At 46.8% G+C, this 12529-nt stretch overlaps 1 protein-coding gene across 9 annotated transcripts in view; it reads right to left on the bottom strand.

Moving 5' to 3' along the window:
- LOC107227249 (mushroom body large-type Kenyon cell-specific protein 1) overlaps positions 1–12529 on the bottom strand; it is a 99552-nt gene that overhangs the window by 44032 nt on the left and 42991 nt on the right. For 8 of the 9 annotated variants that reach the window (XM_046733379.1, XM_046733377.1, XM_046733385.1 and 5 more), the window contains one exon: positions 1373–2318. In XM_046733379.1, the coding sequence (XP_046589335.1) occupies positions 1373–1466 (94 nt within the window). In that variant the 5' untranslated portion in view covers positions 1467–2318. Of the gene's footprint in view, positions 1–1372; positions 2319–3080; positions 3100–12529 lie in introns of those variants that run through there. The other variant, XM_046733380.1, reaches the window with a different exon arrangement.

Raw genomic sequence — 12529 nt, 5'->3', positions numbered from 1 at the left:
TATAAATCAAAATTCATTGTAAGTACTATGGTTGTAAGGTATAATATTTGAACGTGATAATCATAATCCTCACCGCTTAATTGATACTGCTCAATTAACTTCATGGCGAATGATAATAAATCTCGTGTTAATTTTAGTACATGTAGATATATATATATATTCGTAACTGAGAGAAACTGATCGCTAAAAAAACAAAAAATTGAACTCACACGGAAACACGATACAACCATAACCGTCACCGGTTAAGTTTGAACTAATTGTGTGTGGCTAGTAATTATAAATTTTGTTTTTCCAAGGAAGTTGGGAAAAAGAGAGAGAGAGAGAGAGAGAGAGAAAGATAGAGCGACAGAACGTGGGATAGGAACAAAGTAAGCAGGAAACCGCATCGACCCAGATAAAAGGAAAGCCCAGGTTTATCTATGGCTTGGACCGCCAAAAATATAAAATCGCAAACAAGGCGACACAGCTGGGCAACGCTATCGCGCAACGGTTCCTAGATACGCGTCGCCGTCGCTGCGACGCGGATGTGACCAGCGATCCAGTTGATAATGAAGGGGAATCCTGGGAGCGCGATACGGCCGGGATACCGACACTGTCATTCTATCCTCGGCCAAGATTCCGCTGCCGCGTTTTGAATCGCAACAGGTCGCGAGAGAGAGAGAGAGAGAGTGAGAGAGAGAAAGAGAGAGAGCGAGAGAGAGAGAGAGAGAGAGACAGAGAGACAGAGAGAAAGAGAGAAAGAGAGACACTGAGAAGGGGTGACGAAGGGGGGCGCACAACTCACGCGCGCACCGTGATCGGGGAGGGCATTCCGCGTGCAGCGTGCGCGGTTAAAAGCTCGTTCTCTCCGCGCGACGTAAGCCGACGTTTCTCCCGAAGTCCATTGCGCGAATCTAAAGCTCAACCACGGCTACCAAAGACGTTCGACAAAATCTGGGGGGGAGAAACACCGTAACCGAGAACGGTTCCGCGAACCTCTTAGTGCCAGAAGTTCGGGGAAAACGGGGAGAACCACGGATGGGAAAAGGGTACGGGAAAGGGGGTGAGGAGGAAGTGGGTGGGTGGTGGGGGGGGGAGGGGAGGGGAGAGCAGACGTTAGCGAGGTGCGCACAAGATGCATTCTCTCTTGCTCCCGGAGCTGCGCGCACACATGCAATGACAATGAGAAACGGTACGTAAAGAGTCAGATGTGTCGAACGAGTTATCTTGTCTTTTTGAGTTTTTTTTTTTGGTTTCTTTTTTTTTATAGTAGCAGACACCGTTGTTCTTTGTTGATCGTTGTTTGTTTGTTTTTGTTTTTTTTATTTTTTCAATTTTTTTATTTATCCTCGAAACTCTCGTAATTCGTTGTTAAAATAATGCGACTACTCACCAACTACGTAAACCATATTCTTCGTCCATCGCAGTAGCTCACGTCGAATGTGTCGCCGTTCCTGTATGCAACGGGCATAGGAGCAATCCGCCATTTTTGAAATCACATCTTAGGATGTGTGTGTGTTTCCCGTTCGCGTTTTGTACCTCCGAACAGCGAACCTACGACCGCCGCGACACCACCACCACAATCAAGACGACGAACGTTGGATAGAGCGCGCGAAGACCTTCGTCGGGAACGTGTGATATCCCCTCGGATGTGTATGCGTTGGGTGAGGGGAAATGCACCGGGTATATAACCGCTGCTCCTGGGGGTGTTCTTCTCCCGCTACTGCCGCACGGCTGCCTCCCGTGGTGGGGATGAGAGCTTGGTGGTGTCCCGGTGTGTATGCTCTCGTGACGTCACGCGTGACGTATACCTTGTCCTCCGTAAAGCGGTGGGGATGGAACTCGGTGCAACGGCGTCGTCGAACGTCTGGGGGAATATAGGAAGTAAGGAGGGGGAAAACTGAGACTGGTGCGAGAGGGAATCTGACAAGGTGGGGAAAGCGTCCGCGAAGGAGAGAGAGACACTACCCGACGGAAATGTGGTAGTGGGAGTTTTTGAGGAGATTTTTCGGGCTTCCGGTGGGGATGATGGTAAAACGACGCTCTAAGAATAACGTTCGCTGTGCTTCTTTCCCTCCGTCTTCCTGCACACGTTTAATGTCCTATCTTCTCGCGTACTGGTTCATCTAGCATCGGCTCCATGAATACCGAGAGATATATGGATAGATGGATAGATGGATGGATGGATAGAGAATTTTCCTCGATTCTCTCAACGTGCTAGTACTATGTTTCTCCTCTCTAATATCCCCCTTTCGTATTATCCTTCCTGTACTTTATATTATCTTCTTCCAACCTCGACTCTAGACTGGCTTGATAATAATTTCCAACGTAGCACATACCTGAAATCAAACAAAAAAAAAACACACGTTTAGAACAAAGCATGTTGATCTCCACTCTCTGTAAGATATGCAAAAATGTTAATCACGGACGCGTGTATTCCACGCTTTTATAAACGAGCCAATCTTGCATCCAATCGCAAGGTGACATCGGGACAATTTAGAAACGCGTACCGTCCCGACAACGTTCAACACAATATTTCAGATAATGGCAACTTTGTAAGTCTAGCTCTGAGTGCAAATGCAGCAAGTGGGAGGCGACGAGACGCGGGAGACGTGAATCGAGGAAGGGATGCAGGTCCATCCCTCGCCCACCGTCGAAGAATGTAACCACCACCGCCCCACCCTGTCCAAAAGTTCGACTAGGGGCTTGGTTTTTCTTAAAATGAAACATTGCTGTAAGAAGGCGGAAGGAGGATGTGCGGGGGTGGTGGGGTGGCGGGGAGGGGGGAAGGAGGAAACGGGCAACGAGGAAGCTAGTGCCGTGGTGGCGGGGTAACCGACGACGGAAGACGGAGAGAGGGAAGAGGTCCGACTGTGGGGTAGGGGTTGAAAACTGGTGGCGGAGGCGACGCGACGCAACGCGCTCCTCGTGCAGCCTCGTCTAGGGCGCGGAGTCGTCGTGGTGACGGTGCATGGTGAGGTTCGTTCTGCAGGGGCGGAGGTGGTAGGACCGGTGGAAGGGTGGAAGGGGGAGGGTGGGGGGGGGGGACCGAGTCTCGCGGGCAGAGAGCGCCTAATATGCAACAAGAGAAAAAGAATTACCGATCAATAGAGTAGTAGCTGGTAACCATCCTTTCATCCTAGGTTGCCACGCTCCTCTACCTCCTCCCCCACTCCTTCTCTCGCTGCATCCGCCACTCTCTCTCTCTCTCTCTCACGTTCTGTTTCGCTCCTCAGTCTTCGAATCTCCTGCCACCCCCCACCCCCTGCAACCCCCACGGCTCATCCCAATTTCCTTCTTTATCTATCCACCTAGCGGCTATCCTTAGCCTCCAGGATAACACCGCCCCTCCACCCTACCTTTCCCCCCATCGAACCCCCGTTTATCGCTCGACGCTGTCAGGGTGCGTCAGCTTCGGTGCGTCAAAGATGCACCTGTCCTGCTGGGTTTTTGAGGGTTTGATTTCGACTAGATTGAACAGGTTTCGATGGATGGATGGGAATATATATATTATGTATATATATATGTACAACGTGAGGGGACCGCGTGCAAATGCACGTAATTTGGACGATGGAGAAAACTATTGTCCTGCGTTCCGTCGTCACTCGCGATGCATGCATTTTGCGTGGGATATCGTGTGACCCGTTGTATATATTTTTCACCTTTTTTTGCCTCAGCAGCAGCAGTGGATAACACGCGAAGAATTTTTATACTATATACGTATACACGCAGGCACCGTATTTTCTCATAACATAGACGGCGAGTGTACACCACACCACCTGGACGAGTATCATGCGTGAAAAGACGGGACCTAGACACGCAAACCTTATAGGTGGATGGCTATAAATTTAAGCGGACTAGTTTCCTGGTTATTTCTAACAAATGGGAAAAGTATGGACTCGACCGATTCGCAATTGGCATTAACGAAGACGGTTTCTTGGACCTGATAGTCACGAGGACAATCATTCGCAGCCATCAGTCGTCACCGATTGATGTCGAGGGTCGGGTACTCGAAAGTGAACAAGTCACTACTTGTCATCGTGCATTGAATTCCGATCATTTATTGATTCGTGATCATGATCTGCAATGAATTGGCAAAAGAATTTTATAAATCCCCAGCCTTCGTTGATATTGCTTTGCTCTCTGGTACTTCGCTTCACCAAAAAACTTCCCCGTGGACTAAATTACACCAGGATCAAATCCGGTCAGCCAATTATACAATAATCCATATATTTTTGCACCAAAAACAAGCAGTCTAAGATGGAATGTAAAAAATCTAGATCAAGAATCATTGAATGAATTTCAACAGTTCGGCTCTCGGCAATGGTCAATCCGAAAACCTACGTCCCTCATACCCAGACCGGGCATGGATATGCAAATTGGAGATGAACCCAGGTGCGAGCGGAGATAACGCAATCCGGAAATCCGGAGTGCACGGGGGTGGAGAATTTGGAAAAGAGAGTACGAATTGGTATGAGCTCTTTGAGCGAGGAACCCGACCGTAGTAACCATGGGTGCATCGGGACGATGGCGTCGATGGGGTGGTGCCAGCGGTAGGTGCCAAGGTACATCGTGAATCGAAGGTGCGGGTGTTGGGAGGGGGCGGTAAGAGCAAAGGAAGGGAGGGGGAAGTCGGGGGTTGGAAAAGCGCGCCCCGCGTTTCCGCGCGGCGCTTTTTCCCTCGGTAAGCTTGCAAGCAACGCTAGAGGTAGAGTAGAGTAGTAAGGGTGCGTCAGATTCGGTTACTTAGCCTCTCCTCCCCCGGCGATGCAGGCTGGATGCTCGGGGCGTCTTTTCTTTTTTAATTCTCTGTTCTTTTTTTTTTTCTCGTTTTTTCGCGAAACTCTTTTTGTCCGCTGTTATTTTTTTCTATTTCCTTCGCCCCACCATCCACCCCCGTCTTTTAACTCCTTATATATTTTTTCCCTCCTTTCCTTTTTTAACGAAGGATCCGCTCAATACCTCGCCTGTCATAACCTTCTCCCCTCCAAGTGCAACGCTCCTACTATTCCAGCTAGGTTGGTACGCGCGCCACCCTCCGCGTATATCTATACCCCGCTGCGCGCCCCTGGAGCTTTTTTCGCCCCCTCCCAACCTTCCCTTTCCTCCTTCCCTTCCGCCAGTTTTTAATGTTTCGTTCGACGTTTCCGCTCACCCGGTGGCTCCAAGGGCCGCGGCGAAGGGGGGAAAAAAGCTCACGCTCGTCGAGGGAGGGGGAAGGGCTGGTTTTGTCGTTACTTTGTTTTACGGGCAGCTCCGCGACGCGAGCTTTTCTCTCTACCCTTCCGTCGTTGTTTCGCCACTCTATAGGTGTGCACCAAGGGTACCGTATACTTCCACCTCTTTCGCTGCACCCATTCGACCTGCAGCCCAGCCCGAAACGCCCTTTCTTCAGAAAAATCGATCAAATTGAGAAAAATCTGTAGAATTATCACCATCGTCGAGAAATACTTTTTTGCAATGATTCAGACGGTCGATCATAACACACTTACAATTGAACTTGACACGGAAATAAATTTTTAATAGTTGAACATACAACAGTGCGGACATGCCAAAATTTCCATAACGCAAATATATACGATATGCGTGACGTGTTGCGAAGGTCACGCATACACAACGCTACCGTGTATCAACAAGCTTGCCAAATATTGTGACATGACTGACGATGCAAGTTTTATAGTTACGTATAGGTTTTCTACATGCTGATCTATGATTTTCCGGTGAATTTTAACGTGTCAATGAATGGTTAAGAAAAAAAAAAAAAAATGTCAAAGTGGCATTGATCCGCTTTTGCCATAACGTGGGTCCAATCGACCGTAAATTAGAGAGAGAGAGAGAGAGAGAGAGAAGAATTGGTTTATAAAAACAGGATGTACACATTGTAACGTGGCAGTCAGAAGGTCCCGGTGCATGGCCAACCGAAACGGAATTTGATCTTGGAATCAGAGGTGAAAATTGCGAACAGCTGTGCAGTGATGAAAGGAGTCGCGCATACGGCTCGTGCCTCCGTTTACAGAGAGCGTACAACCGCGTCTCTACCTATATCGGGGCGCTTCACCGACATGGAATAGTGCCAACAGGTTCAAGCCGACCTCACGACTCTCTGAGAGCATAAGCTACAAGTAGCTCTGCAGACGCGGGTGCGGGCTGCGGGGGCGTCGCGGCGGCGGCGTCGCTAGGAGAGTTGGCGTAACACTGACATCAACCGGCGGTGGGTCAACCGCCACGGCTAGGCTACGCTAGGCTAGACTAGTCTTGGCAAAGCTCAGCGGAGAGGTGGGCAGGCTCAGGGTACATAGGCTGATCGCAGTCTGAGATATGCGCGATCGGAGGAGGGGGAAAAGCGGCGTTTCACCTCTCTCCGTCACGGTTCAGTGGCGGGTACTAGAAAACCCCGATGCCTTGTGGAAAATGGTGGTGATAGTGATTGACAAAAGTTAGCACGTCAGTTTGGTACTCGAATATTACCGACGGTGTTTCTTACGGTGGAAAAGATGAGGGAATAGGATGCGAATCGGAGAAACTTGGACGACGAGAAAATGAGCAATGACGAAAACCCGGACGAGGTCGTTACATCGTTCGTAGATTTCGACGGTTTCGAATGATCCATCGATATCGAATGGATTTTAGTACCGGTTTCTGTAACTTTATCGTGTCTGCGTAAGCATGTGTGTAATAGTTTCGAATGTTGGAAAGTTACGGTAGATCTTCCGACGTCGTGGAACCCATTGCAACAGTCACTGAAGGTGAAACCTCGAAGAGAAAATAGCATTAAGATGTGATTTCGAGTGATGCCCGTTTGTTCATTCAAAGTTGTAGAAAAGTAATTCGAAATCACGGCAAGGATTCGTTTAGCAACACGGAATTGATTTGGATTCAGGAAACCGTTTAAGCTCCTGGACTCTTCGAGTCAGACTCTGCGACCTACGGGCTTGATCAAAGAACGATGAATCTCAGAGAATTAGCCAAAACTCACGAGAGCTATAAATGAGCAGCGGTGCATTGAAGGTGGAATTATTTCCGCGCATGCAGGCCTTTGAATTTCGAGGGTTGCCAGGGGAGGATGCTAATCGTTGAAATCCGGGATAAACGCTCGAAATTCCCGCGCTTCCCGCAATGACGACGAGGCGTCGAGCCGGGATAGAAGCAACAGTTCGCTTTCCCTCCCACTCCTCCCACCCTCCTCATCCTTCTCCCGTTTTCCTATCCTCCTCCTCCTCCTCCTCCAACCCCCCGTTTTCACCCTCCGCCTCCCTCACCCTCTTGCGTTTCCGCCGACCGGTCCTGAAAGCGCCACCACCTCTGCCAAAGCGAAGCGGTCCATCCTGCAGCACCGATAGTGGCGAACCCGCGGAACGTTTCCCAGAGATACACTTTATTCCGGTTGTTTTTACCCTCCCGAATTCAGATGCCTGTTTATCCGCCTCCGCTGTCACTCGAGTTTTTTATATTTTTCTTTTTTTTTTTGTTTTTTTTTTTTACTTTTTCATCTTCCACTCGGCACTCCAGCCAGATATATTTTTCCTATTCCATAACGCTCTATTGTTCATTTGCCGCTTTCGCGCCTCCTGTACTTATATCTACCCATAAAACGCCTCGACGCTTATACGCCACCGTAAAGGGGATGGACTCCGATATGTTCCAAGGCTGGTTTAAATACACCGCCTTATTATGCGGTTCACGGTAATCTCCGGAATATCTTTATGACTTCCAGGATATTGATGTTCTGGGTATCGGAATATCTGCCCATCAATTTATCAGGGATTCTCGCATCCGACATTCGTGGTCAGTTCAAACGACGTTTAATACAACGTTTCAGAAACGGCTTTACACCAATCGATCGTCACGTCCAAAGCTGACCCAATGCCGTCTTGACCATGGAAACTGACCAACGAACAATGAAATCCTCAGATTGTCTTCAGTTTTGTATTACATGCATCGGTTATCCAGAAACCGTTTGGACGAAATTTTCATGCGAGGATGCAAATTACTCTTGAAGACCTCGAGGTCTTGGAATCGCTCGCACACGTCGAAGACCATGAATTCCGGTTGTTTCAACCTGAAGCCTTTTCAACGATACGAAATGAAACACCGACATCGCGCTTTTGTCGAATCGTTTGGTAAAAGTGTGTCAAGAAAATTGTAGGCATAAAAGTACTGCCAGTTTTTACATAAATAAAAATGCTATTTTATCAAGAATATGGAGGCTGGGATTATTTTCACCCCGGTCCATCGTTTCATCGGCATATAAGCTGTACAGCGAGTTGGAGACCCCTGTGAATTTTTTACGTACATGCAGCATGGCGAGTAGGTATAAGGGTGATCATGGTAGCGGATGATTTTGACTGGGGGAGAATCGAGGGCTGCTGCTGATGTTTAGGGGGAGAGTTTTCTGACCACTCCTACGAAGGGGTGTAGTTGGACCTTCATTTTGAAACGCGAATAGCTTATATGGTGTTATTCAGTAGTTGGCTTTCATTTTCACCCTTAAAATTCCGCCATCAATCTGTTAATTGAACCGGCAGCGGACAACCGGATGATGAAAAATCTTTGACGCAGACGTTGAAAAGAGATGTTTGATAGCTCAAATTCAGGATAACTGAATTCGTGAATTATACAAAAATCGAAAGTATATCACTGCAACGAAAAAAAAAAAAAAAATGTAAAGTGGTGTAAACTTTGTGTCGGCGATACGGACGGAGATAATAATCATGTCTGGTAATCGCTCGCAGCATTATTCGGGCTGAACACTCTTCCCATGTGCGAGAGTTAGCGAAAGAGAGAAAGAAGAAAGTAAAGAAAGATACAAATAAAGAAAAAAGAGTAGCGTAAAAAAGGAAACACGTGCGTACATTCAACGTAGTGTGAATTCCTAATTAAATTCTTAATTAACGGAGACACTGCAACGAAATATTAATAACACCCCGTTTTTCCCACCCTTATACTGAAACCACCCTCCCACTCCATCCTCGGTTGTTACTCTCTCTCTCTCTCTCTCTCTCTCTCTTTCTCTCCCTTACTAGTGTGTTAAAGTCAAAACTTTCTCAACCGAGAAAGAGCTGAAAGAGAGGAACAAAAAAAAAAAATTAAGACTAACAGAACCGAGCCAGCTGGTGAGAAACTAAAAATTGAAATGAAATAACGAAACCCCGCAACATCAGCGAAGGGTGCGAGAGAAATCGCTTCAAAGAATCCATCAAATTAAAAACGCAATTATAAAAAAGCGCTCGTTCTCTTTGTCAAAAAGTGTGCAGAGGTGAGGGTGGGTGCCCGTTTTTTTTTTTTCAACCCTTACATGTCGCCTCCTCCCTTTCCTTTTCCGTCCCTGAATTCTACCCTTCGTCGTCCCTCGGAAGCTGGCTCTTGTTCTCTCACTTTCTCGCGTTAGCCGCGTGCACGCGTGTAACGTGTGACATTGCACGCGTGTGCTGCACGGCCAGGGTGCAGATTTCAGTTCTCCCCGAGTGTCGGGTGCAGCGCGACGCCTCCTCGAACCCTCAGCCCTCCGCCTATTTCGATCTCGCCGTCTTTCTCTAGTCTCGGTTTCTCCTTAACGTTTCTCTCGCTCTTTCTCGCCGGGTCTCCGCCTCTTGTGTCTGGCCAAAAAAATTTTATCGATCCTTCTTCTGGTCTCAATTATGAAATACTTCAGAACTTACGACCCTTGCTTGTGCAGCTGTTTCCGTCTGGCATCGAGGCCGAAATCCGATTTTAGTTCCATCGCAATCTAACGCCGAATAGAAGTTTCTCATATTTTAATTAACGAATTCATTATAAAAATTCTATACTTCTACCGAAAGAATTTTAATCACTTTCTCGTCTTTCCGGATTGCCAAATTATGTTATCGAGTCATCGAACCGCGCAGTTATTTATATCTATACATATAGGGAAACGTACCGCATAGACCAAAAATTTTTGAAACTTTTATAATCGCAATTGTTCGAAGTTGGAAGACGGTAAAAAAATAAATAAAAGAAACAAGACGTGACGAGCAACGTTAAATTAAAAACAATCGGTTATTCGGGATGCTAGATTATTTTTTTTATGGTTAAAATACCGCGTAGTTTGTCTTTTATTTCAGGTGATCATATGTCGTGGATTAATTCACGCGTAGAATTGATGGAAATGATGAATTTCTAGCCACCGCACGTATGCATACAGCGGGAAATTTTATAGCCGACTAATAAACTCGGGTCTGCATGTAAAAGTCTATGGGATATAGGTATACATTAATTAATTAACCAATTTCGACAGAATGTAGCGATGAATTTTTTCATTAAAAACTTGTTCAACCAACGAAATGTGAATAAAAAATAAAATAGTAAAAATGGTAATTACAATAACGAAGCCTAAAATTTTTACACGAAATTAAATTGTGCCACTGCAGCTTCGAATTACCAATAATACACAGGTAATATAATCTTTTGTTCCCGCCGGCGAAACCTTGATTCAATCAAAATTAGTAGATATAACTGATAGCTCAGTAAAAGCTGAAAAAAAAATGCCCGATTTCATATAATAATCTCATGTTGTCGAATTCTTTTTTTATTTTCATTAATTTATCATCCTCACATCCGTATGGTTAATTATCAAGTCAAGTCAACTTTCTAAACTAATTCTAATTCTCAAATCTATGGGTAAAAAATCGGTGCTCGGTATACAAATGAAAAGAAAAAAAAAGGGACGAACAAAAAGCAATAACAAGAAGAAAATTGTACGAAAAATTGGGAATCTTGTTATTTCTGGAAATTAATAACCGCCGATTCGATGAATTTATGTCAATTTTTTCAACTGGGTATATAATAATGCACGGCGTGAAGATTTATAATTGAAATTTCCAACCCCTTCTCTGCAGAGACTCGTACCAATAGGGAATCGTACGAAGAGTGCAGGCGGATCAATCAGCCGAGTTTGAAAATGCAGTGAAGAGGCCTGGTGGTGGAAAGAGGTGAAGAAGTTTTAGCGATGATAAATTAACAGGTTCGTCGGCGGGTGCAGTTCGAAGGTTCGAGAGTGGGGCTGACGGAACTGGGAGCATTAATTCCTGCAGCTCGTGTCTCCAGGGGTGTCTCTCTGTACGTATTTGCACATGTATTACGTAGGTGTGATGAGATGTATACGTACATACATCTGCAGCGAAACGTCGAAACAGTTCCTCCTCCTACTCCTTCTTTTCTGCAGCTCGTACTTTTTTCCATTTTCTTTGCAATTCCGTGTCGCGTGTGTGTTTGTTTTTTAATTTTAGTTCTCGCCCCTTTCCCAATCCTAGAACGGCAAGGTGAGTGGTTGAAGAAACGTACTTCGAAAAATTCAAACTTTTCCGCCGCGAGAGCTTACCACTTTTCGGGATTTACGCGAGAAGGTTTTTTTTTTTTTCTTACCCACGTGATTGTTTGTCAGACAATTCGAAGAGAATGAGATCCTGTAGAACCCTCGACGATGCGACGTAACCGAGAGATGGGATTTGCAGTATTGGCTCGTTTTTTCACCATCCGTTGGCGGAACAATTGAAAAAGAAGAAGAAGAAAAAAAAAAAAAAAAGAAAAAAAAAACAAAACATCAAAAATACCATCGCTGTTCCAGGGTTAATATTTTATCTCCCGATTTCTTCCCCTTTCATTCAACATTCCGAGTATTAGGTACATAACGAACCTTCTTCTCTCCTCCCCCTTCCCTCCTCCCCGTTTTCGTCTCTATTTTTTTTTTTATTTTTTTATTTATTTATTTTTTTTTTTCTCGTTTTCGCTTACCGCGCACAGCGCGCGCCGCGGCCAAGCATCACCCCCTTGTTGTATATTGATCGGATATTCAAAAAATTTCTGAAATAGCATCGAGCTCGCGAAGGCGGATGGTGCAGAGGGTGCAGTTCGGTACGGTAGGATGGCGGGGCAGGGGGCGGGGAGGGGGGGGGGGGGGGGGGGGGTGGAGGGCACGTCGGGGTATCAGAAGGCGGAAGGGTGAAGGAAGGGGGGGGGGGGGGATGGGGGAGGGTTACGCCAGGGGAATTCAGCAGGGATTCAGGGAATCGGAGGGCGGTAGGGTGGGTGAGGAGAGAGGGTGCGGAGAAAAGCCGCCAGCCTGCATCGGGCTGCATCAGGGGCTTCTCTCCGCGAAATAGCGGGGGTAACTATTCCCCCATCCACCCTCCGACCAACCCTGCGGAAGACGCGAGGAGGAGGAGGAGGGGGGGGAGGGGGGCGAAGGGAGCAAGGGGTGGTTACAGAGTTGGATTTTTATTTTCGCCGATTCTTTTTTGTTTCGTCGTCTCGTCCGCCCCTCAAATCCTCCTCCCCCCCCCCCCCCCCCCCCCCTCCTCCTTTTCACAACCTAAAATATGAGTACGATATTACCTTCGGAACCCCCTTGCCGCTGCGCTCTTTCTCTCTCTCTCTCTCTCTCTCTGTCTCTGTCCTCTTCCTCTGATCCTCTCTTTCTTCGCTTCCAACCTCCTCCACGTTTTCCGCACCCACGTAAAAAATCTCCGTCCCTCGACGCCCACCCCTTTCCTGGTACTTTGTTTCATCATCGTTTTGTACCGTATTTTATTAA

Source organism: Neodiprion lecontei, chromosome 3, assembly GCF_021901455.1.
Source record: "Neodiprion lecontei isolate iyNeoLeco1 chromosome 3, iyNeoLeco1.1, whole genome shotgun sequence".
In the NCBI taxonomy this organism is placed as follows: Eukaryota; Metazoa; Arthropoda; class Insecta; order Hymenoptera; family Diprionidae; genus Neodiprion; species Neodiprion lecontei.
Note: the sequence above shows the minus strand (reverse complement) of the source record. Positions and strands in the feature narration are given on the sequence as shown.